This window comes from Leptinotarsa decemlineata, unplaced genomic scaffold (assembly GCF_025532065.1).
Source record: "Leptinotarsa decemlineata unplaced genomic scaffold, Ldec_3_MD MMD2_tig00001064_RagTag_RagTag, whole genome shotgun sequence".
NCBI classification, from domain to species: domain Eukaryota; kingdom Metazoa; phylum Arthropoda; class Insecta; order Coleoptera; family Chrysomelidae; genus Leptinotarsa; species Leptinotarsa decemlineata.
The window spans coordinates 14145276-14171662 of NW_027412558.1; the positions used below are offsets into that span (position 1 = coordinate 14145276).

The window sequence follows — 26387 nt, forward strand, 5'->3', positions numbered from 1 at the left end:
TTGTAGGCTGCTAATTTATGACTGTCTAGAAAAAATCGCTTGAGATGGTAAGGTCTGTATAGCGTAAGAATTTCTATATCATTGTCATCATGACATTTAGACTTGTTTCTTTCGGTGACATAAAGTCGTTATGTTATGAATGAAATGAGTGCTACGTCTTGTAATTTCATCCAAAGAGGTTCTGATGAGGTAATAAGGCAGGTGTCTCATTCTATAGCTTCGAAGTACACCATTAAGGATGATAGTGTTCTATGTGAGTGAAATTTTATATCATATATTATATTGTATTCATCATGTGTATTCATGTGAAGCTAGTTGTTTCGTTAACACGTTTTCATCCTATTTCTACCTGAAAGTAACTGCTCTAAATGATCTACACATATCTGAAATGAGTTCATTTTGACTTGATTGCTTTATTCCTTTCTACATTTTTTGTATGGAGATAGAGAAATATAGGGTCTTTTTTTTCTATCTTTAAATAAAACCGAGTGTGTGTGGGATATCATTTTTGGATGCCATTATTGTGGAATATTACCTCCTTCAAATGTCCGCAACGACTTTTCTGGTTAGAACGCATCCGAAACGTTCAATTTTACATGACTCTAGTGCATGAATCGCATACACCTGAAACTTGAGGAAACCCCACAAAAAAAGTCTAAAGGGGTGAAATCGCAAGATCCCGGTGGTCAGATTACATCAGCTACAAGTGAGATGACCATGTCCCCAAATGACTCGTGCAGAATATCCAATATGGCACGTAAAGCCATCCTGTTCCCAAATAAATACGGACTAATGACGCCGCTAGCCCGAAATCTTCACCAAACAGTGACTTTTTCTGGATCTCATGTGTATTGGTATCCCCAAATTTTGTTTGTTCACGTACCCATTCATTCAGAAATGAGCCTCATCGCTGAAAATGAGTTTTCATTGAAAATTAAGGTCAGTTACCAACTGCTCCAGAGCTCATTCAGCGAACACACGTCGTCTATGGTCGTTTACCTTCAGTTCCTGTGTCAGTTGAATTTTGTAGGAGTGCAGGCCCAAGTCACGACGCAAAATTTGCCAAGTTATGGTTTGCGAAAGGTGATGTTTTCGGCAGATCTTACATTTAGTTTGAAGATCGTTTACTGAACCAGCGGACTCAAATATTCAAAACATAGCGAATAGTCGTCTCAGTAGGACAATTATGGCGACCGTAAAATGGGCGAAGTGCTCGGTATGTTGCCTCAACAGAACAACTATTTCGATAAAACAATGTTATTTGCACGTGCTGTTGAATATCATATCCATCCATGGTGATTTGGAAAAACAGACTTAATAAATGACAACTGAGTTCAAAGATGTAGCTTCAACAAAACGACCGAGATCAATTAACAAAGTTCGAACTCTATACAATGCCAAAAAGCTTTTTACCCAGAAATATACCCCTTTCAATTCATTCACGTATATATTTATATACAGTTTTTTCTACTCAGTGATTTGGGCAACTTGTAAAATACTGTACTGAATTAAAAAAAAATTCAAATGGGGATAAAAACAATCCTACTCACGAAAGCTAATGAGAACGCTTTGTTTTCAATCATGGTTCAAAATGCAAAGTCGAAATGGGGTCTTCATCTTTGCAATCATAGGGAGCCTTAATAGTACAATGATTTTAAACAAGAAAAAATACATCTTCAGGTATTAATAAATTCCAACGCCAGAAGCTACGTCATCATCTATTCATAAAAAAATATAGAATAAATCTGAACAGATGCATCCAATTCTCTAGATTAAGCTTGTAGAAAAGTAGGTACATATGATCAATTAACATAAACGTTCAAAAAGTCAACATTTAATTACTCCATATATGGTTTACTAAAGTTACTAAAGAGGTATGTTCATTCTTTACATATTTCCTCTTCTGGAAACAAAACAAGCTAAATCAATGGACGGTGCCGTTAACATGGTAGGAGATCATAATGAAGAAGAGAAAATTTAAACTTTCAATGTTTTTTACCACTTTCATTTTTAACTGACGTTACTGCAGTTTCGTCCATTATACATAATGTATGAGTCTGAAAATGTCCTTATAGGATGAAACTGCAGTAACGTTAGTTACAAATAAAACTAGTAAGAAACATAGAAAGTTTCACTTCAAAACAATTGATCTTTATTATTTTAATCAATCGATAATTTTTGCTGAGAATGTCATGTATCGGTCATCATTAAAAGAAAGCCAATTATTATTTCTAGCACATGTATATTCAATAAGTTATCATCTATTTCAGCCACACATTCAAACATCTATTCACAAATGATATGACGATCTTCCAAAGCGTTCAAGTCACTCCTAAAAACTTCTTGAAACTTGTGACCTTCTGAAGGATCTCCTGATAAGTGTTTGTTCAAAGAGGTATCGCAACAGTCTTCCTTCCAAACGTGTTCTACCCTATTATTCCGTTTCGCATTATATTTATTCAAAACGAGTTCAAATATGAAAAAAATCATACTGCAGCCCAAGCCAATGCCAAAGAGCAGAAAAGCTGCATAACAGTCTAATAGTCCAGCACTCCCAAAATTGCTACCTTTGCTGTGGCATACGGGTTTTTTCACGTAGATTCTATCGGATTCTCTTCTTTGAAGACCAGATTCCAATATTTTGCGCATTCTGAAATGTTACTCGTAGAATTTCGTTTTCATTAACCACTAAAACTATCGGAAATTTCTAAAAAATCATCGAGTTTTCTAATGAAAATGTATATTTTAAGCAATACTAGCTATCCGTTCCGGTTTCGCTCGAATAGCAAAGAATAAATGCGAACGTATTCAAACTCACATTTTAATGTGAAATTTTCACTTGAAATTTCACATGCCCTTGGAACAGATTTAATTACCGCTTTTACTTCAAATTTGAAATCTCAGAACAAAATTAACATTTTATTTATTAAATGAAACGTTAGTTGAGGGAGCATGACGTATCTGTGGACCTGAAAGTCTTCCTGGGGAACTCCATCGCCAAAGTAACACTAGCAGGCTGGTCAAGGGAAGAGCTTTCCTTCTCTATGTTACAGACCGGATTGGGATAATCTTAGACAAACACAACGTGAAACCAAAATATTTAGGCCAACAAAAACTATTAGACAAAGTCTAGGGTCAGCTAGAGTACCTTTAGCAACACCCAAGATACACTAGATTCCTTGTAACTGCGCGTTGATCTATATTGAAACCACAAAAAGGAGTGTAGGTATAGTCGAAATAAACGATATTGTGCATATCTAAAGTTATCGGCATTCTCAAAGGCCAAAAAAACCAATACATAGAAATGAACCGGCTGTGAACTAGTCCACGTGGACTGTAGAATTGGCGGTTCGTATTGGATAATTTGTACTAAACAAGTTTTATGATTGGCTAAGGAGTAATGAAGTTGAATTTGAAGCTATGTTACGGTGACAAATAGAAATCGGGACATGCGGGGATGGCTATTGCCGTCGTGTTCAGTTTAGGAACTGATCGCGATTTGAGTGTTGAAATTCGATATTGGTGCAGTTATAATTACATAAAATTTTTGTTATCGGTCAAAATGTGGGGTCCTTGGATAAGTAGGACAATTACTAAGAGTAACAACGAGTGTGATAACAACGCAGACTCCTTTCAGTGTAGTGATGTCATTAGCGATGGTGTACAATGCGAAAATGAGATACCAGTGAATAAGATTCGGATAAATTTGAATATTAAAACACAGAGAGTATGTTTCAATGGATATACGAACATCAATATCAACATCAAATTTGACCGAGATTCCTTTCTCAACTGTATGTAAAATAGTCAAAAACAAACCTTATGAACGCAAGACACGATGTGATACAGGATTACCAAAACCTTTAGATGTGCATCTAACAAAATCATTGAAAAAAACAATGCACGACTGTTACAAAAGTACAGTTACGAAAGGGTGGACTGATGGTTCGAGAATGTTAACGCCTAACATGCTTGCAAACATAGGATCGCAAATAATCATTGTGCATTGCGGAGGAAGTAAAGGATGGGATCCTAATTCTTTGAAATTATGTGGAAATAAACTTGAGGATTCCAATGTTGACTATCATAAGAACATGGAACATAGTTATTGTGATTCTTATATAATCAGAAATGATTATTGAATAACGAAATTATTTAGGGGAGCTCTTGGAAGGTAGGTTGCACTATATCGCTTACTTGAACTATACCCGCCACTTTGAACACAAGAGAAATTATAGACCCGAACAAACCGACAAATCATCTGTACCCGAAAATGCTCTACACAAAGAAGGCACTCACATTATATCATCCGAAGATACAGTAATACTCGATAAAAGTATATAGAGAGGCAATAGAAATGCAAACAAGGTCAGGCAATCCAATCAAGGTCAGGCAATCCAATCAAGAGAAACAATGCACGTCAACTAATACTAACATGAAACCAGCATCCTAGCTACAGCGTTCAGAACGGAAACAACACATCGAGCACCAACTCTGGCACTACAACCGTTACCACATGTCTACCGCAATAGTAGATGAAACGTCTGGCATAAAAACCTGCAGACCACGGACAACAAAACCCGTAAAATAGCCTTCACCATACTAGCAACTGTAAGATATAATCATTACCATCATATCAGGATCATGCTGAACTTCAATATTAATTTATTCCATTTATTAAAGTTAGGAACGTATAAGGCGGCAATCATGTTTTCAATTCATACATTTCTAGTCGACCGTTAATAATGTACTTTCTATGGGTGGAAGGATTTTTTTAAACGGTTGAGTAGTTTTGAATATATGCATCACGAACACAACAAATTTAATTTTCATCTTTATGGTATCAGTTTTTTTATATACTATATAAAATATACATTTCATTAGAAAACCTGAAGAGGTGAGATCAACTCAGGTCGGTATTTTAGACTAATTGTTTCGAAAGTTATCGTATGATAATTTTTAGAAATGGTTGTAAAATATTGTTCAAAACGTGATCGATTTACTCCAACTCTTTTAATACGCACCCAACTTTGAATATTTCCTTGAAAGTTGTATTTTTTCTCATTGCGAAAAAAGGCTCATTCAATTTGAAAAATGTAACCTCCCTCAAGCCGCACTTTTCACTTTCTTGGAAGGTATCACCAATTACTTTGTAACCTATAGAGGTCTCCACGTGAAAACCAAAAAAATCCTTTTGTACTCGACTGATACCTTTCTCAAGAGACATAAAATTAGGTTTCTGTCCTTTTGGAGCTATCTTCTGCTGATAGATCGCTTTCCTGGTAGGATCTTCTGCAGTCTAGAAAAAAAAAGATTTTGGATCAACTTAAATGTAAACATAAATAACAAATGAAGATACAAAATATACTTTTTTCACTAGAAAGACTCTCATGATAGTGTCTATGTGCGTTCACTCATATGAAAGTTGTATTCTTTATCAAACTCAACAATTTATTCACTTATTCAAAATGCAACACAACACCCCATCAGTTACATCAGTTCTCTGTCTCTTCTAAGCACGTCGCTGGTCTGAATTTCGAGCTAATCTGCAACTTGGAACACCTCAATCCAATGCCGTTGTAAATTGTATAATTCTTGTCGTCCACTGAAGAAGCCTGATAGACGTTTTCATTGTGACGATGTGTCGTCAAAATACATGCCATTGGTGGAGCTTTGTTGAGGTGGCAACAGAATAACAATAACAATTTCTACAGATATTACCACCAGTCTTTTCCGTTGATTCTATAGCTAACATCTCTCCACTTTTCATTTTCCACAATTTCATCAAAATCAATATTCAAATGTAATTTCAACGGAAAATTTCAACGGAAGAACCTTACAAATAGCTGCATAATACCACGATAGATATTCGGTTATACCCTCTACAACTTTTGTTCAAGTTTCCACCTGTAAAGTCTTACTCAAAAAATTGGGCATCGATAACATTTTTATCTTCCGAATATTGATTTTCCTAAGGCATTCATCTTTTTTTGGCACAATTATCTAAGTTGCTTACACGTATTTCTTGTTGGGAGTCAGACTGTCTACTATACAAGGTTCTCAGAAGAAAATTAATGTGATTTCACCCCCAAATAAGCCTATGAACTAACTCAAAATATTTTATTAGCATTATGGTCATTTCAAATCCTTAAAAATGTTTGCACATCAGTCTGAAAGTGTTGATTAAATAAGTTGAATTAGACATGAGACAGACATGAAACAGACATGAGAGTGACAGGTTGAGTTTATGAATTTTCTCTTAAGGTATCCACAAAAAAGAAAATCAAGAACTGACATACCTGGTTACCGTGGAGGCAATTCAGTACTGCTTCTTATTCAAATCCAGTGTCGTGGAAAAGGTTGACAGATGAGCACCGTTGTGTGAATCATGAAATGATCAATGAGAACAAATGCCGTTGTTTGACCTATTCAAACCTGAGAATTTTCCACCATGTGTATACACATCACCCGCATAAAAGTGTATGAGCTTGCATTTTTGGCAACCGACTAGTCAAGTGAGTCAAAATTTTTCACCAGGTAATTCAACTGACAGGTTTTATTTGCAAGTACAGCCTCTACTGATGAAAGGAAAAAATGTACAACCTTTTTCTTACAATCTGAAGGCCCTAGAGATTTTGCAAATGTGATTTCGCAATGACAAAAGATACTCTACCTTTTTGTGGAGTCAGTAATTTGGTATTAGGCAGAAATTAAAGAGTCGAAGCATGAAAAATTAAAAATTCTTTGGTTTGAAACGTTAACATTATCGGTTCATTCGTAATGCGAAATCTCATGTGATCATATTATCTTGCTTATACAGTAAGTTTACAATACGAAGTCTTCAACAGATCCATGTGAATTTGTTGAAGAGTTTTCAATTTGTCTAAATAGATGTTTATTTCATGTCTATATCATTTATGTAAATACCGACATTAGATTGATCGATTATCTGATATTTGAAAACAAATAAACCAAAAATTTCTCCCAATAATTTTGGTATCTGAAAACATGCCCTTCCATTATGGTGTAGCACACATTGGGTCAAAATGTGGTTGATACTAAGGGTACTTTCACACACTTCACGTCTGGATATTCCGTCACCGGTAACGAGGTATTCATGGTGGTATGGCCAATACCTAGGCGTTAGAGGATGACTATATGGAGCCTTTTTCACGAAGCAACTGCCAGTTGTTTGGGAGGATGAATTTCTAAAACAGCCTTCATATCACTGTGAGCAATTCTCGACTCGTCAGCACTGAGTGGATGAATGATGGCTTCTCTCGCATTTTCATTACCATTGATACTAACATGAGAACGGGCCCACGAGAATTTGATAACTGACTGTCTCTGGTGTAGTATAACCAGATTCCTAAATGGTGGTTCGCGGAACCCTGGGGTTCCGTAGAAGGGTCAGAGGGGTGTCTCGCGCTCTGTCAGAGATCTGAATACCCCTCAACTAACTGTGGGTTGGGCTACCTATCGGGCGCGTCCCCAGGTGGCGGATAGGGGAACGGCCAGGGAGCTAGAGGCCTTGTTCGGGAAGCCAATGTGGCCTTACGGACGGGGTCGTAAGACTCCTAGTCAGTGGCAGAAATAAGTAGGGTGAGGAGAACCAAAACTCCCCAAAAGCCTTTACGAAACATGCCATAGTGGACCAGCCTACCCAAGCTAAGGTGTAAGGAATCGTGCCGACAGGTGAATGACCGCAGGGTGACATGCAGTTATGAACGATCCCCTTGGGAAACTGGGCGAAACTTCATTGTAATCAGCCTACCTCTGGTAATGCGGGGCTCTGCCAGAGGTGATTATCTCTTACCTTGCTACTCGTTGGAACACACATGAATGAAACAAACACAAAAACAGAAACAACAAAAACCAATCCCGAGGCTGGACAGAAGTGCTTACCTCAATCTAAGGCGGTGGCTGGGGATGAACAGAAATGTCCTCCCCAATCTACCGCTTGGAATGAGGCTGGACATAGCAGATCACCTCGTGATGTAATACAAAGGCCAATGCGTAAGCGCATTTGCGGCGCCAAGGCTAAAAGGAGAAAGAGAGCGAAAGAGGCAATAGTGGCAGCGACTATAAGTGCACCCTCCTCCTCCCCCACTTCACCTCCAACAGCAAGGGCACTTCGTGTGGCGGGCGCCAAGAGCTCCGCCTTAAATAAAAGCAAGGAACCGGCTCCCTCACTTGTGCACCTCCATAGAGGCAACCTCAAGAAGGTATAAGAAACCGCGCAATAACAGTAATGTCGCTGCACCTTCCAAAACCTTCGCGGAGTCAACCGTGAGACACCTCAAGGTTGTCAAAGAGAGTGTGTGTTCGGCAAGTCTTGGCTAACACCGACCAATATAAAGGAGATGTCTCCTAGTGACCTGTCCACCTTTACACCTTCCTGGAAAGGACAGGATGGACGATGACCTAGGAGGACAACTTCTCGGTAGGATGTACAATGGGTCACATGTGGCGCAAGTGCTGTGAGCCTACCCTCACCCTCCCTACTCTACAGATACAGATACCCTCCAACTATTGAAAAGGCCATCTCAGTTCTGTTTCACACATGTGACGACTCATCGATGTGAGTCTGAATTTCCAGCTTAAGCTTATACAAAAAATAAATACAGAAACAGACTGGATGCTGTTTCAGATCTACGCATCCAACTGTCGGACATAAAGCCTAATTTTAGTACTATTATAAAAAATTATATTAAAAAATGTTTAAAAGAAAAATATGTTTTTCCGTTAATCAGCTGTCGCCCCCATACGAACGACACACTCAGAAGTTGAGAAACTTGTGCGAGCTAAGGACTAACGAGGTGTTACCTTTTAACGTGTGATTCCTAACACGGTTGCAGAATCATCCCAGCTTCAACCAGATAAATTCTCTCGAGAAAAATATCTGGTCGAGGCAGGAATCGAACCCACGGTCTTCCGATCTTGAGTCGGGCGCACTACCACCGCGGCCAATTTCACAATGTCATACTTCACCTTAAATAGTTGTTTCATTTCGTGATTATTTTTCATTCATATATTTTTTCCTTACAGGAAAATATTTAAACTACTATCTAAACAAATCAGTTATCGAAATAGCTAGCTAGAGTTCCGCCAAAAATGTATGCTCAATTAGAGTTCTCTGGCGTACAGATCACTCGTTATTTCTATTTGCTTAGTTTTACTTCAGGTGACCCTAATTTCACCCTCTCAAAACTTGTGCAAAAGGATTGGGGTATAGCCAGTGCATCATAAGTAGGTTTATTGACATAGAAGAAAATGAATATCACTAGATTTCTATCTCAACACCAAACCATTATTTTTATCACTTCGACATGTGTTTCAATCACCATCAAGTGATCATCTTCAAGAGAAAGATTAAACTTGATCGCCAGTAATATCTCCAGTTATATTCATTACTATAACAAAGGTTCCAAACAGTGCATCACAAGTGTAGGAGAAAATGTTTAACTAATATTGGTCAACCGATAAAATGCAAAAATAATTTTCTTCTGCACAACAATTGTTTGAATATAAATTCGAAAACCAGAAAAAGGAAAGACATAATTTGAACTATTAAAATTTGTTACTCACCTCAAAATAGTAATGTCCATAAACTATATCGTGAACTCCAAGAGATATTCTATAATTGAGCAGATCCTCTAGAGTCCGGATACTCTCGGTCGTTGACTGCAACAGTGCCACAATGTTGGCAGAATAAGAAGTATACAAAAACATGAAAGCGATGAAAGTGAAAATCGTAGCAATCCTCCCAGCATTACTCTTTGGTTCTGTATTGGTACCTTGCTGTGTAATGGCTCCAATTTCCATCAACATAACACTGAAAAATGAAGGTCGCAATGGTATCGTGGAAGTTGCATTAGGTTGTTCCAATTTTTGTCTGAATATCATGTCTTTCCATTCCCATTTCACAATAACAAAAACTACGAAAAACGTCAGAATACACAGCAGGAAACAACTATACCAAACATGAGTGTCGAAAGGAAGAGTGAAAACATTGGTTACGTAGGATAATGGTGGAGCCTTGAAGATGAATTTCATATATGTAGGGACGCTTGTTGCAAAAAATTCTACCACGTCTATTCGGTCCATTGTTAAGAAACATGCTGTACCTAAAATCAATGATTTAGAGTCAAGGACTGCTATCAGGTGAAGGAGTGAAACAAAACTGACATTTCTGTTATAGGTCATAGAAAAAGTATAATAATACTCGCTAGTATAATAGTATGATAATACCCGCTCGAATGATTCATAGACTTCAATCTCGCGAGAGTTTACTGTATGTCACTAAGTGAAATATCTCTTTTATATATTTTTTCCAGTTGATATGAGCCATCTGTCGATGACTGATATCAACTCACTGTTATGTGTTATGTATACACCTTTTTATCCAGTGCCCTAATAAACTAACGTCCAAACATGTCTACTGTACCTCCCAATTCAGCTCTTCCTGACTGTAGATCACCCATCATTCCTGAAAACAAAGATGTGTTGGGGTTTTTATACCCCCATGTTGGCTGGAAAATGTTTGTGGAAGTAGCGTTTAAAAAGGACATCAAATGACGAACCAATATCCAACTCAACTTTGTTAAAGGGTCTACATGCTTGTTCCTAAAAAAAAATGTTCATGTTCACGAAACAGATGTAAAGCGAAAAAACTTGTTCTCAAGCTACCATCATCATATACTTCCGATTAATAAGGTAAGTTTTGATTGTATTTCTCTGATCATTTTGTTTGATTATTTGACTCTCACGAATGTTTGCTCAAAATGAATATGTTTATTCACCAAATTAAAGTTTCCCTTTTCATTTGCATTTTGATAAGGAAACCAAATTAATACAGTTTATTGTGTGATTTTCACTTTAAAGGGTTTTACAAAAACCACGATACGTGTTTCGCTACACAATAGATTTCTCAAGCGTAAATTAAAAGTCACTTCTAAATCAAAACCATTTTATACTATACAAATGGTTGTAATTTAGAAGTAACTATTAGTTTAAGCTTGAGGAAGCTATTGTATAGCGAAACACGTGTGGCGGTTTTTGTAAAACCATTTATAGTGAAAATGACACAATAAACTGTATTAATCAGTTTTAATATGGATTTTCATCAAGTATTGGCCAGTTCTATTCAATTTTCATAAAGAAATAATTTTGAAAAAAACTGAACTCCCGATGAAAAATAGATTGAAACGATGTATTTTTATAATTTCTTAAAATTTCTCGCAACTTCTACACCAAGCTTAGATCGTCGACAAAATTTTTGGATGGGTTATGAGACTTTAGTTTTTTTTTTAATTTTCGATGCTGTCTTTGAAGATACTCTATTTCCCAGCAAATTTTTGTATCAAGTGAAATCTGGTTGCCTTGACTGAAATTTATCACGGTAGATCAATTCAGACAAAACCCAGAATTTCCTAATTTGATATTTTAAGAACTTCTTCTAAAATATAGAAAAGATACCGAGGAATACTCCAATCACCGTAGGGAATATGTGTGATCTTTCATTTACATTCCAGTTTTGCACAAAATTAAATTCTGAATATTCCTACACATCTCTGTGATACATTTGCAGGACTACCATAGACCTGATAAAACTGGTGACAGCGTCAGTAGATTACCTCAAAAAATAAATCCTTCACGTAAAATATGTTCTTTTTCAAGGTTTCCAATTCTAAAAAATTTAGGTTAGTGAGTTTTATTGTTCATTTCAATTGGGATCTGAATTTAGGAAAGTCATCTACACTGGCGGGATACCTCAGAAGTAGAGCATTTTCAAAAACCTGTCAAAAAAATAGCGAAACTATATCTATCAAATTCGATGTCATTGATTCATTCTGTGCAAATATTGAAATTGTTTTATTGAAATGGATATTCTGTTCAGGCAATATACCACCGCCTCGCCCTTTTTACAATCACCATAATAATAATAATAATAGCGTAGCTAATTTTTTTTTTATTTTGAAGAAAATGATTCAAGGATATCGAAAAATATATACTTTGACGATTTCTGCAAGCCGAAATAGCAAAAATTCGTCGAGAAAGTTTAATGCATTGCAGCTGCGTGATGCCTATATTTTCCTCTCCGCGTTTCTATTCCTTTTTTACTTTTTCTTTATCTATTACTCTCTCACTCCGTCCCCACTCTGAATTCTGTTGCCATGACGCCATCACAGCTGATCACAGAGACTTCGTGATGAAGATGAAGATGAAGATGATGATTGATTAATCAATTAATTGATGGATGTAGCCGTTACTACATGGTAGGAAATCATAATGAAGAAAAGAGAAATGAAACTTTCTATGTTTTTTACCACTTTTATTTGTAACTAACGTTACTGCAGTTTCTTTGTTTAAGGACATTTTCAAGCGTTTAATGAAACACCTTATAGAAAGACGTCTTACGAATTATTGAGAAAACCCGACAGATCCATAGAAATAATCTGCATTTCAAAATTCCCAATGGAAAATTTAGATTTCCAACGACTTATATAACACCCACACTAGTAATTATGTTTCCTTTTTTTCCCATCTTGAAAGTTCCATCTATCAATTTCACTTCAAAATAAAGTATTCATGCATTAATTTCATTATCCTAAATTTTAATTTCTTGAGTTGACCAGTTCAGAAAATAAAAGGGGGGGGGATTAAAGAAATGCACGGTATGTTTTCGTTTTCTTTATCATAAAACTTTTCAGTCTTCTAAATTTTTTTTTCTAATCTATGAAATATCTCAACAAATACTGCTTTTACTATACCATTAAAAAGTGTCCCTACATAAAATGCAACTCTCACTTCCTCTCCTGTAAAATTCATTTTTTCAATATTTACCTGTAATCTTCTAGGTGGTTCAGCGTATCCGGATCAGTAATCACAAAAGATATGTTCATATTCATTCCAGCTAAGTCGGTTCTGGTTTTTGCTATAGAAAATTCATCATAGCGTATAAAACCTTGAAATGGATTCCACTTTGCTATGTCATTCTCGCTGAATATTTTACAATTCTCTTCTCGTTTGTATAACAATTCAATGTGGTAACCATTGTCAATCTCATCGATTAAGTATACTCTGCTATCGATTCCAAAAAACAAGTCTTGAAATAACGAATGATTCGTTTTACCCCAAAGTATCCATCTGAATGGGTCACCAAACAAATTTTGATCCTGGGCCTGCAAATATGTTTTCGTTGAATGACGAGAAAATGCATCGCTACACTGTTGTGCATTTAGTTTTGTGTTGAAGCATATTTGCCAAAAATCATGGGTGTATAACAAAATATTTGCTGCAATACAATTTGGTACTAATAAAAATTTTCAATTTTATACAGTGTGACCCAGGTGACAGGTCGATTTTTATTGGGAGAGTGACAGTTTTTCCCCATTTACAGCGTCGTCACTTCAACCCCGGAGCAGAGGGGTGAACAACCCTTGGAATTTTAATAGGAAATAGGGGGCGAGTCGCACATCGTTTGAAAGATCCTGGAATTCTCTAAACAATGGTGTGCATTTTTATAAATTTTGCCGTAAAGTGTTGCTAAAAAACAATGGTTTACACAACTGCCGCTGAACTGTTCAATCAACAACATGGGAAGAATGTGTCGACAGTATGTTTTCGATTCAATTGCAAAATTTTGCGCAACTGGATCTGTAGCAAATAAAAAACGGCAAATCGAACCACAAGTAATAAATGAGGCGACACAGGTGGCAATTCTGGGCCATGTTGAGCTTATACTTTGAGCACAAGAAAGTTAGCATCTGTTTCCGGGGTGTCACGAACTAGCATTCGGCGTATTTTAAAAACCCACAAAATGCATCCATACAAGATTAAATTATCGCAAGAACTGAATGAAGATGATTTCGATCGATGCTTGAAATTTTGCGAATTGGTTAGTGAACGAGCGGTGGAAAATCCATATTTTGTTTTCAACATTTGCTTCAGTGATGAATGTTCTTTTTTTCTGAATGGCACAGTTAATCGCCATAATTGTCACTATTAGGCTGATTCAAATTCTCACATTTTTCATAAAGGTATACTCAACGTCCACAAAAATTAAATGTATGGGCTGAAATTTTTGGTGACCGTATTGTTGGCCCATTGTTTTTAGAAGGCCATTTAACCGGACAAAAGTATCTACGGCTTCTGGAAGATACTATTAATCCCCTTCTCACTGATAATATTGAAAATGACCACAATTATCGGATCTGTTAATATTTCAACAAAATGGGGCTCCTCCGCACTATGCTCTGCCTGTTAGGTAGAATTTAGATCAGACTTTTCCAGATCACTGGAAAGCAGAATTTACTGTACTCCTCTTGCATCACTCGAAGATTTACGGCATCGAATCACAAATGAATGTCGCCAAATCACTCCAAAAATTCGATAGTCTATCGACTATCGAATAGTACACAATGGACTCGATGTACACGATGGAGTATCGAATAGTACACAACGGATGAACACCCGGAAAAACAACACATCATATTCTACCATCCGTGAAAATCTACATTGTAATATATATATATATATATATATATATATATATATATATATATATATATATATATATATATATATATATATATATATATATATATATATAACAATATATATATATAGTTATATATATATATATATATATATATATATATATATATATATATATATATATACACCTCCTAAATCGGAGGTGTTGTTTCTTTCGGAAATATGCTCGGACACGTCGATTAGTATTTTAAAGTGCCTTTATTTTCATGCAAAAAAAAATATACAGTGTGTCTCAAATATGAGATATGACTTCATCGATAATTTTTTTGAACGACAACCCTGATTTTTTAATAACTTTTATTAAAGGGTTCAACAAGTTGCACATGCCTGTCAAATTTCAATTTTTTACTCATTGTCCTTTAAAAGATATTTTACAAACATTATCTAATTCAAAAAATGAATTTAATTCAATAGTCTTCCTTCAATAAATGCTTGGAATGTCAGGGATACCTGAAAGTTATCAAACGACTGTTAGTCGTTTCACAGTTTGTTGTTCGCCATTAGTAAAAGGCCGTACTTAACTGAAACACATAAGATCGAAATTCTAATGATGATTGGCTACGGAGATAGGACAAGAACACAAAATGAAGTTACCCATTTTTTCAGAGAGAAGTATCCTGATTTACCACCCATATCGCGAAGTTCCGTAAGCAAGATCGAAAAACAGTTCCGGGAAAATAGGCATTCAAGAAAAACAAATAATCATCGTCGGAGTGCGTTCAGTGAAGAGGCAGATAGCTAGGGAACTCGTAATTAGCCAGTCTTCAGTGGCAAGAGTTCTTAAAGCTGAAAAATTTCATTCATATAAAATAACAATCCTCCAGGAACTCACCGAAGATGATCCAGATAGAAGACTCCAGTTTTGCGAACAAATGATGGATCTACTTAAAGAAAACGTTCTATTTTCTGACAAATCAACGTTTATGTTGACTGGTGTGGTAAATCGTCAAAATTGTCGTTATTGGGCAAACAGAAACCCACACTGGATGAGCGAAGGCCACACTCAACATCCAGAAAAAGTCAATGTTTGGGCAGGGATTGTTGGTGATCGAGTTATAGGACCGATTTGCTTCCAAGAAAATCTTACTGGAGCAAGATATTGAGAATTTTTGCAGGAGAACCTAGTTTGGAATTTGTTCCTTTGTCCTATAGAAGCTGACGTCCCCAATAGAAATATCTGGTTTCAACAGGACGGCGCGCCTCCTCATTTTGCAAGACCTGTCCGTGAGTACCTGAATGGTGTATTTCCAGGCAGATGGATTGGCAGAAGAGGACCCTGTGAATGGCCAGCTAGGTCTCCGGATTTAACACCTTTGGACTTTTTCTTATTGGGTTACTTGAAAAGCAAAGTTTTTAAGACCAAATCGGCAAATATTGAGGATTTAAAAGAACGAATAAGACAGGAGTGTAGGCTTATTTCCGGCGAAGTGATCAGAAATGTTCAAAACGAGTTTCAGGTACGTTTAGGGTATTGTCAGTTAGTAAATGGACAACATTTTGAACACTTGTTAAAGAAAGACCATTAAATTGAATTCATTTTTTGAATTAGATAATGTTTGTTAAATATATTTTAAAGGACAATGAGTAAAGAATTGAAATTTGACAGGCATGTGCAACTTGTTGAACCCTTCAATAAAAGTCATTAAAAAAACAGGGTTGTCATTTAAAAAAATTATCGATGACGTCATATCTCATATTTGAGACACACTGTATAATTTTTTTTGCATTAAAATAAAGGCAATTCAAAGTACTAATCGACATGTCCGAGCATATTTCCGAAAGAAACAACACCTTTGATTTAGTGAATTTCTTCCATGTTAGAGACTCGTACTGTATATATATATATATATATATATATATATATATATATATATATATATATATATATATATATATATATATGGTTACTGCCAGTTCATATTATTGTTAACGTATCATTTTTACTAACATCCAAACCATGGGTCGACCTGTTTTTACATTACAAATACCTGGAAAACCAATATTAATTCGACAGTGACAATTTGGTTCTATCATTTCATGAGCTAGGCGGACCTGGTGCTAAATGAACCCTCCTCCGTGTGTTACCAAGTGCTTAATAAATATTATTGTGTAATAGAACTACTTCAATTCCGACAGGTTTGAAGCTAGTTGAATTGAACAAAGGAAGCTAGAAATATTCAAATTTTCTAGATATTTCTGATATGAAATTAACGACTCACTATGTTATCAATTTGAATTTACTCAAGACTTTTCAATTGAATGAGACTGAATCTGCATGCGGAGGTGCAAAACTATCCATGATAATAATGTTTGTGAAAATTGTTTAATTATTATCATGGATTAAGTGTATGAATTCGATTTCCATCTATCATGATGTATCTGATGATAGCTTTGCCACCTGAATAATAAAAACCCAGGTTAAACGAAATCACGTTAAAATTTCATTCGCCAAAAATGTTTTATATGAAATGTTTCCTGCATTATACATGACTTCAAAAACATTTTGACATGATTTCATGTGGCCTTCGTATTTAAAGCTGTATTTATAAAACCAATACAATAAATTATAAACGCGAAAAACTGAACATGGTATATAGTTAAAGTATAATTCGCAAGTGATTGGAAGATAAGTACATAGTCGAGATAGATATGGAATAAATACTTTTTCTTTGATACCTACAGTTAGTGTCACGCAAAAATTCGTGCCGCTCCTAAAATATGTGACGAAAATATCGTGTTCTCATTAATTTCTTATTGAAAGCAATATTAACATAATTAGATGTTAAAGTAACCAATAAGATAATTAGGTAAAAGAACACGTTTGGTTTCTCAATAATTTCAGAAATTGTTTTATCTCCCAAAACTTTGCTGTTATCATTTCCCTTCCTTCAATTCAGGAACGGATTCAGAGCACATTAATTTTTGCCATACTCTTCGAATATACATTTGAGAAGTCATATAAATATTCTAAAATATCTATGGTGAATCATTATAATTGTACTTTCGTAATAACGCTCTCCAGTTCTCATACAGAACTTTATGGTTGAAAAGAGATGATTTTTCATTAATTTTTTTCACTCGAGTTGCATGTAGTGAAAATCATGTCCAATTAATTAAATTAAAACTTCCTACAGATTTCATGAAGATTGACCAAAATTCTTTATACCATGATTGGGCCTGCCCGTCAAAATGAACAAAAATAAATTAAACAAAGTTACAAGATACTAAGGAAATTGCAATTAAAATTTGGAGCAAGATTGTATGGCGATAATTCAACCGGAATTATTCAAGGTAAGGTCGTTAACTTTCCTCTAGTAGAACTAAAGGATATAAAACAACCATCAATTTCATATTCTGACAATTGAATGGAACCCATCGTATTTTTATTCCACCGTGCATGAAGAGGCTGACATAGTTTTTATGCGATTAACTATCTACAAACGTCTATGTGATCGTGATGAACCTTCTTCCGTTCTATTGGTAGGTGAAAGTGAATGCGAAGAATAACTAGATAAAAATCAAATAATGATTGTCCGCAAATGTCAAGTATACTGATTTTTTACACGTGTTCAATTAATGTATTTCATAATACAATCATGGTTTCTCTGTTATTGTCAGCGTGAAGTGGGACTACATCCATGTACAAACTATAACTATTGTGGTCGGTCTAGATGATGATATACCACTCTGTATTTCTTTTAATTTTCGAAATGATATAGGGGGGGAACATTTTTTTGAATTGTTTGGAAGGTTTTCATCAGAACTTCGTGAAAATCCACTTCCAACCTCAATTCCAACGTACCCTCACATTTCAAAAAGCTGTAACTTCAAAAAATCATATAACTTGTACTGAAACTTTTTTCAGCAAAATTTTGAAATGAGTTTCAAAGATATTTCGAATTGTTCAGTGATAAATTCTTTCATGAACAGCGTAATCCAATGTTTATCAAATACGAGATGGTTATTGGAATATTTGAAAAAGGATGAATTCATGAATGAAAGATATCAATACTAGTATTTCTAGTATGGAGAGTGCTTTAATCAAAGTGTTTGCAGAAGTCTTCAAGGAGTTGTGGTCAGAAGATTCATTTGATAGACGTTATCTTTTAGAAGATATACATGAAGACGAAAAATTGAGCGACAGCGAAAATGCACAAGAGTCATGGCTCACATATTTGAGGATGCATAACTATAAGAATCTAGATACTTAACTGTGGACACTCATCAGTCCTTTGATCCTTTCTGGGATTCGTCTCTCTCCGTACCACAAAGAACCGACCAATTGAGTTTGTGTCAATGCTTGGATTCGTTTACGAGAGAAGAAACTTTGGATGGAGATGAAAAACCGACGTGTTCGAAATGCAAGGAAAGGAGAAAATGCACAAAATCCCTATCAATCCACAAGTTTCCCCATATTTTAGTAATACAGTAGTTGGAGATAATCTCCAATGGAAAGATTTAGAGGCAAATTGAATGATGCCATCGAATTTCCTCTAGAAGGATTGGATATGAACAATTTTGCAGCAGAAAATTTGGCTATTTGCTGTTATAATCTATATGCACTTTCAAATCACAGTGGGACTTTATACAGTATACTGAATACACTCGTATACTGGCGCGTGGCACAAATACAACGATTCACACGTGTCACCAATTTCACCAAAATCGCTTGTGAGTGGAGTAGATAACTGAGGGAAAGCTTCTTTGTGCAATTATTATTTATTTTTTGTTAAATTCTTACATATACCTGTTTCGTCAATATTTTGAGTTTGAATTGAGTTTGATTTGTAATTTTCAGTCATGGAATCTGGCTGCTTTTCTATGGCATTTTGAATTACACCAGAATATTTTTTAATTTTTTACTTTAAGGTAGCGTTGGGTCACATGTTCTCTATATATTCCCTAAACATTTCGACTAGACTCCTAGCCTATTATGATTTAAATTACGTGTCGTGTTCAGAATTTAGTTTTGGATTATGAAAAAATTCAACTTAAAGAACTTTCAAATAACTGCATAGAAATGAATACTCGAATTCACTTCTGTGGATGACTTGATATTTGAAAGAATCCGAAACCATTACAAAAACAATAGTAATCCACTCTAGAAAATTCCAGAGTTGTGGAAAATTTTATCTGAGAATTTCGATTGAAATTTTTAATTTTTTTATAAACAAATACTACTCTTGTAATTGTTCGCGTTGCCATTCAAACTGCAAAACTGACTTTGGCACAAATATAAAATGATATAACCAAAGTAACACCAATCCATTATTGATGAGTTAATCGATTCACAAGTGACCTAAAATTACAGCTACCGGACTGAGTCATGGCTGGTAGGAGAAATCGTATCTGCCTAAAGTTTGGGTCGGTGTAAGACGAAGAAAGTATTAGGAAAAAAGGAATAGAATTTTTGGTTTACAATTTTACGCGGTAGGGTAGGAAGGGGTAATGGGGATCACTTAAGCAATAATTGAAATAAATAAATGAAATCAAACTAAATTTTTATTGCAACCGCCTCATAACAAAATTTACTTAATTGACTATCATTAGAGATCAGTGATCATCACTTTTACAATCATCTTTGGGAAATATAAAAGTAAAAAAATAAACTATTTTGATTTCCATTGCACTGAGGTACGGGTTATTGTGGTCACCTTGTGGACAACGAGGATCATACAAATACCTAACAAGAATCGCAAACATAACCCTTGGTCGACTCCCGCCCCGTACAATCTGCATGAGCCGACAAACCACATGAGGTACATCTGTACCAAACCTCATTATTTCGGCCGAATTCGTTGCAGAATAAGTAAGCACGTATTCCCTGCGTCGTCAGCATCATCTAGCTCGTCGTCTTGGCATAAATCATCAGTAGCCACGTCTAAAACATAGGTATCATTTGATTCCTGGAGAACCTTCCTCTTTTCTCTTTCAGTTCCCTTCTTCGGCACTTTAGTCTGCTTTTCTTGACCCGTGACCCTTACCCTTAGTTAAATTTTTTCCTTTTCTCTTATCCTTGGCTGGTCAGACGATTTTACTTTTTTGTTTTTTTTTCTATCAAGTTTTTATTGGCGTGAATGTTGAAATTTTGGCATGCTGCTTTTGACGACTTTGTCTAGTATTGTGAGTATTGCTTTTCTCTGGTAACTTAATTAATTTCGATACAATATCAAGAATGGAGACTCCTTATGGAGCAACTTATTTTGATGTGCCAGGGACTGGTGAATATACTGTACCAGGTGCTATTGAAACACTTTCCACTGATGGGCCAAGGGCTAGACAATCAACGGCGCTAGAAGTTCTCGGTGGCATCGGTGGTAGCGAAGAATTAACTTGCATTGATATGCCAGGTACTGAAGAGCTTTCTTGGCCTGGCGCTGGGCTATTAATTGTAAGTGATTGATCAAAGTTTTGAATGGCAGTAATTTCTGATCGGAGCAATTCGGCTGGTAGAAAATCTTCATCAGTTATGTATGTTTTTTGGAACAAATTTATGTTTTGTCATCAGTTCACCCAGCAGCTGATAAAATAGCTGCACTTCTGTTTTATTGAATGCCGTGATCAGATTTATGCTGGTAGCTTCTGGTTTTCTGACAGATATATCATTTCTGACCATAAATAATACCAACCTGTCTCGACCAGCCGTTTTCGAGGACTGTTGAAAATTGTGTTTAAGTTTAATCCGGTCAATCTAGACATTGACCGGATTAAAAACAAGACAATCAACAACAAGCTGCAAACGCGTGTAATCGTCTTATTTTTAACATAGTTAAAAATAAGATTTTGAAATTCCGAATGATTGCGATACCTGGAAAAAAAATTATTCGAGGTCAAAGGTCAAAAAACTCGAAAAAAATTGGTTTTTCGCGATTTTCAGGAAAACGGTAAGTTTTATCATAAAATAATTTCGGATAAAAATTGTAGATCATAAAATTCTCTACAAAAAACGTATCAATACTTTTTTTTCTTAGAGCCACCGTTTCTGAGATACGACGAGTCAAAAAGTTGTAAAAGTTGTAATCGTCATTATATGCACACGTTTCCACACCATCTATGAGGTAGTGTACTTAGCGCGTTTTTTAACGTGGTTTCCCCAGTAGGCCTATTCCACATATCTGTTGTGATTCTGTCAAATTGAAAACTTGCATAATAAAATATATTAGGGAGGGTTGGAAATTATAAAAGCGATTGAAATTTAAAAAATATAAAAATTTATCCATCTGAGTCATAACCTTCAAATACTTCTTCTTGTCGTTCTTCATCTTGTCTTCTTCTTCTAGATCTTCTAGATAACCAAGCCACACTTGAACTTGGTAATATACCCGGAAAAAATGTTGATGAGCAGCAACTGAGGTTGGAGGAAGACAAGCTAATTGCACCTGCTTCTTATTTTTAGTGTTTTTTTACGAAACATATCGATACTTATCTAAGGAGGTGGTTTTTTTCGGAGCTTTGTACATAGAAAGAAGAAACTGAATCCCGTTGGTGATAATTTCTTGTTGAGTCGAATCATTTCTTTGGAAAATTCAGCATATCGAACTGAATCTTGTTTTTCAAACATTTTAAAGACTGTTGCTTTACCCCTCCTGTAAAATGCAGACGTCGTATCACAACCAGTTATTGCGTGTAGAATAGTACATGATTTTGACTCTTTACAAAAGTAGATAAACTTTTTGACGGATATATTTCGGTTTGACTTTGAGCTTTTCTGGCTTTGGAAAGAAAATAGTAAGTCTACATCTTCACCAACAACAATAGTTGTATTTGTCAAATTAAATTGCTCTATAGCTGTTTCAATAATCAGTACATCGGCATCGTTATTAGCCTGTTTAACCAATATATTTTCGCCAATAAACTTATCCTTCAACATTGAAATGAACCGAGATTTGTTGTGAGTATTTGCAAGAAATTTCTGTTGACTGGTAAGAACTGTCATAATATCATCATCAAATAGAATATCGGATGATGAAGATGTTGCTAAAGTTCGACGACGTTGTTCTGCAACTTTAATATTTCTCGTGCAATCATCACAGCCATCAAATACGACCGTAATTCTGGCACCAAAATGTCTACGTACATACTGAACGTATTTATCTAAAATAATGTTAATGTTTCTTCACTATGCCACGCAACACGATGTAGTAAGTATCCACCGTCAATGATGTATGTCGTATTAGTATTGTCAATTTCAATATTGACCTGTTGGAAACAGGTCGTATTGATTCTAACATTAGCGAGATCTTCTAATTTTTCACACACTGTATTCATTGCATGCATACTATAAACCCATTCACTTATAACAATCTCTTTCGTACTTCTCCCTCGAGTTCCTCGGTCTTCATAGCTTTCATCATAGACTTCTCGATAACCATGTCCGTTGAAGTTGCACAACTTAATTTGTCTGACCGTCTGACAGTAAAAAAACCTTCACTGAATATTTCATACACTTCGGGATCTATTAAATTTTGTAATTGTTGCATATCCTGCAAGTAAAGGTGTGCAGACTTAGCATATGGAAAATCTCCAGACGCGTGAAAATAAGGAAGCATTTCTTCAACTCACTTTAAATGAGCTTTCCAATTCCCCATACGCTCAGCTCTCAAAAATTCTTTAGCGACTGAAACAATTTTAAAATATTGAATTCAAAATTTTGCAGTTGGTCCTTGCTCCTCATATTCTTTGAGCTTTTCATTAAATTTATTAAATAAAGCTCCAGATACATCATCATCAGACATGTGGAATAGGCCTACTGGGGAAACCACGTTAAAAAAAACGCGCTGAGTACACTACCTCATAGGTGGCGTGGAAACGTGTACATATAATGACGATTACAACTTTTTCAACTTTTTGACTCGTCGTATCTCAGAAACGGTGGCTCTAAGAAAAAAAAAGATTGATACATTTTTTGTAGAGAATTTTATGATCTACAATTTTTAACTGAAGTTATTTCGGTAACAGATAGGTATAGGGAAATATCAAGAAAAGTTGTCGGGCAATTGTTGGAGATTCCAAAAATAATATTATATACAGAGTGTTCCATTTGAAAAATCAAAGTGGCTACTGCTTTCTAATAGAAGCGGCAACACCGCATTGTCGAAAATATTTTAGTTGGCTAGAGAATGTCCGAATATGCCCTCCATTAAATTTTCAATATATATATATATATATATATATATATATATATATATATATATATATATATATATATATATAATGTGTTGTTTTTCCGGGTGTTCATCCGTTGTGTACTATTCGATAGCATATATATATGTATATATATATATATATATATATATATATATATATATATATATATATATATATATATATATATGTGTTGTTTTTCCGGGTGTTCATCCGTTGTGGTACTATTCGATAGTCGACGTTTCGCCATCATCTCAGATGGCATTATCAAGACGAGTTACTGCTTCGCTTCGAGAGTTACACCTCTCGAAGCGAAGCATTATCGTCTTAATAATGCAATACATGAGATTTGAGTATGAAATCGTTTCACTGAATGTACGAGTAAAGGCGTAAAAAAGTCACAAACTAGTAGATCAATAATTAGAATACTTACCGTTTATTTTGCGTCCATGAAAATTTGCATCGCCGAGCAGTAAAAACAAAATACACCTCTCATACCCTAGGCCAGTGGTCTCCAAACTTTAAAGCCTTCGGGCCAAGGTCCAATTTCTGCCCTTTACTATATTTCTAGACTAGGATAGTCGCAAAGTGCGTGACTTAAGCGAACTTTTTTTGCATTTCAATAATTATTGTGTATTGTGACACTTACATCTAGTGGCGAGTAGTGGTACTATGTACCATCTTTTTCAGCTACCCGCTAGGTAGGCGTAATTAAATATTTGTAATTACCGCGTTGGTTCGAGAAAGTTCTGGTTCTAGCTAGTGTATTCCAATCACCTCGAAATGGCAGTAATAATTGCATATAAAAAGGCTAGCGGCGCAACTGCGAGTTAGTCTGCGTAGGAAAGGCGAAGGAAGCGAAACTACCTATTGTGAAATAAATTAACACCCGTCAATAAAAGTATTTTGATTTGACTTATTGTTTTTATGTGTGATTTGTTAGTATGGAAAAGAAGCAAAAAATCGACAGTGAATGCAGAACGTTCCAAGAAAAATAGAACTTTCAGTATTTTGTGATTGAGTCCAGTAATAAACGCTATGTTTAATTTGTAATGGAACCATAGCTCTTCTCGAAGACTACAACATTAAACGACGCTATGAATTGAAACATCTTCAAAGTTACTCCAAGTATACAGGAAGTTTGCGGAAGGAAAAATTTGAAGCTTTGAAACGCGGACTCAAATCGCAGCAATCATTGTTCACCAAAGCGAATATTGAACAAGAGTCTGCAACTCGCGCCAGCATTCGTGTGGCTCCTGAAATCGAAAAACGTGGCAAACCATTCACCGATAGAGAAATGATAAAAGAATGCTTGATTGCAGTAGCCGAAGAAATATGCCCTGAAAAGGTAAATTTATTTAAAAGTGTCAGTATGTCAGCAAACACCGTGGCTCGGAGGGTGCAAGACATCGCAGAAAATATATCATCTCAACTGTCTGGCAAAAATGGACATCATGAGTGGTTTTCTCTGGCATTGGATGAGTCAACGGATGTGTCAGATACTGCTCAGGTGTTGATTTTTATTCGCGGAGTAGATAAAAGCTATGAAGTGTATGAAGAACTTCTTGATATTGATAGTATTCACGGCAGGACAACTGGGGCAGATATTTTTAAGGGAGTTGAAAATGCCATTAATAAAAAGAACTTTCAATGGAGAAATTTTAAATCTATAACAACTGATGGAGGCAAAAATATGTATGGTAAAAATAAAGGAGTGGTTGCACTTGTGTCAAAGACTGTAGAAAATGATGGTGATTCAAAACCATTAGTCTTACATTGTATCATTCATCAACAGTCCTTGTGCGGAAACTGTTTGGATATATCTGAAGTTCTAAAACCAGTCATATAAGTTGTAAACTTCATCAGATCCACTGGGCTGAATCACCCACAATTCCGCGAGTTTATTCAACAGATTGGAGAAAATGATTTACCATATCATACTGCCGTACGCTGGCTTAGTTGCGGAAAAGTCCTTTAGCGCTTTTTTGAAATTCGGGCAGAGATCGAAATTTTTTCAAATGAGAAGCAGCGCCCTTATGTCGATTGGACAAATCATATGAACGAACTGAATTTGAGATTGCATGGAGAAAATCAGCTTCTCCCTGATTTATACACCAATATCAAATCCTTCAGGCAGAAAATAATACTATTTCAATCGCAATTACGTAAAAAATGTTTCACACATTTTGAAACATGTGAAATATTCAGCCACACTACAGAGACTGAATTTCCCGTCAATTTTGCAATCGAAACTTTGAGTGCTTTGAAGATAAATTTCAATACTCGTTTTTCAGATTTTGATGTCATTGCGAATGAAATTAAGCTTTTTCAAAATCCTTTTGATTCTGACATTTAAACCCTGGCTCCGGAAGTCCAAATGGAAATTATTGATTCACGGTGCAGTGATATGCTTAAGAACAAATATCAAAATTCATCTTTGTTGGAATTTCATGAGAGTCTTCCACTGGAACAATTTGATAATTTGCATAAATTTGCTCGTGGGTTGTTTTCTGTTTTTGGTACTACTTACTTGTGTGGGAAAACGTACACATGAGATGAAGTACACAAAGAATGTTTACAGATCTCAATTAACCGATGAGCATCTTAAATCTCTTTTGATAATTGGTACAAGTAAAATTGATCCACAACTACAAAGTATTGTCGGTGGAAAATCACAATTACAT

General features: G+C 35.5%; 1 protein-coding gene across 2 annotated transcripts in view; it reads right to left on the minus strand.

Moving 5' to 3' along the window:
- Window positions 1-2222: 2222 nt before the first annotated feature.
- The window catches only part of LOC111510234 (ionotropic receptor 75a), a 56356-nt gene continuing 32191 nt past the window's right edge, over window positions 2223-26387 (minus strand). For both annotated transcript variants that reach the window (XM_074175722.1, XM_023166135.2), the window contains 5 exons: window positions 12847-13184; window positions 10448-10626; window positions 9589-10127; window positions 5025-5299; window positions 2223-2650 (listed from right to left, as the gene is read on the minus strand). In XM_074175722.1, the coding sequence (XP_074031823.1) occupies window positions 2287-2650; window positions 5025-5299; window positions 9589-10127; window positions 10448-10626; window positions 12847-13184 (1695 nt within the window). In that variant the 3' untranslated portion in view covers window positions 2223-2286. The remainder of the gene's footprint in view (window positions 2651-5024; window positions 5300-9588; window positions 10128-10447; window positions 10627-12846; window positions 13185-26387) is intronic.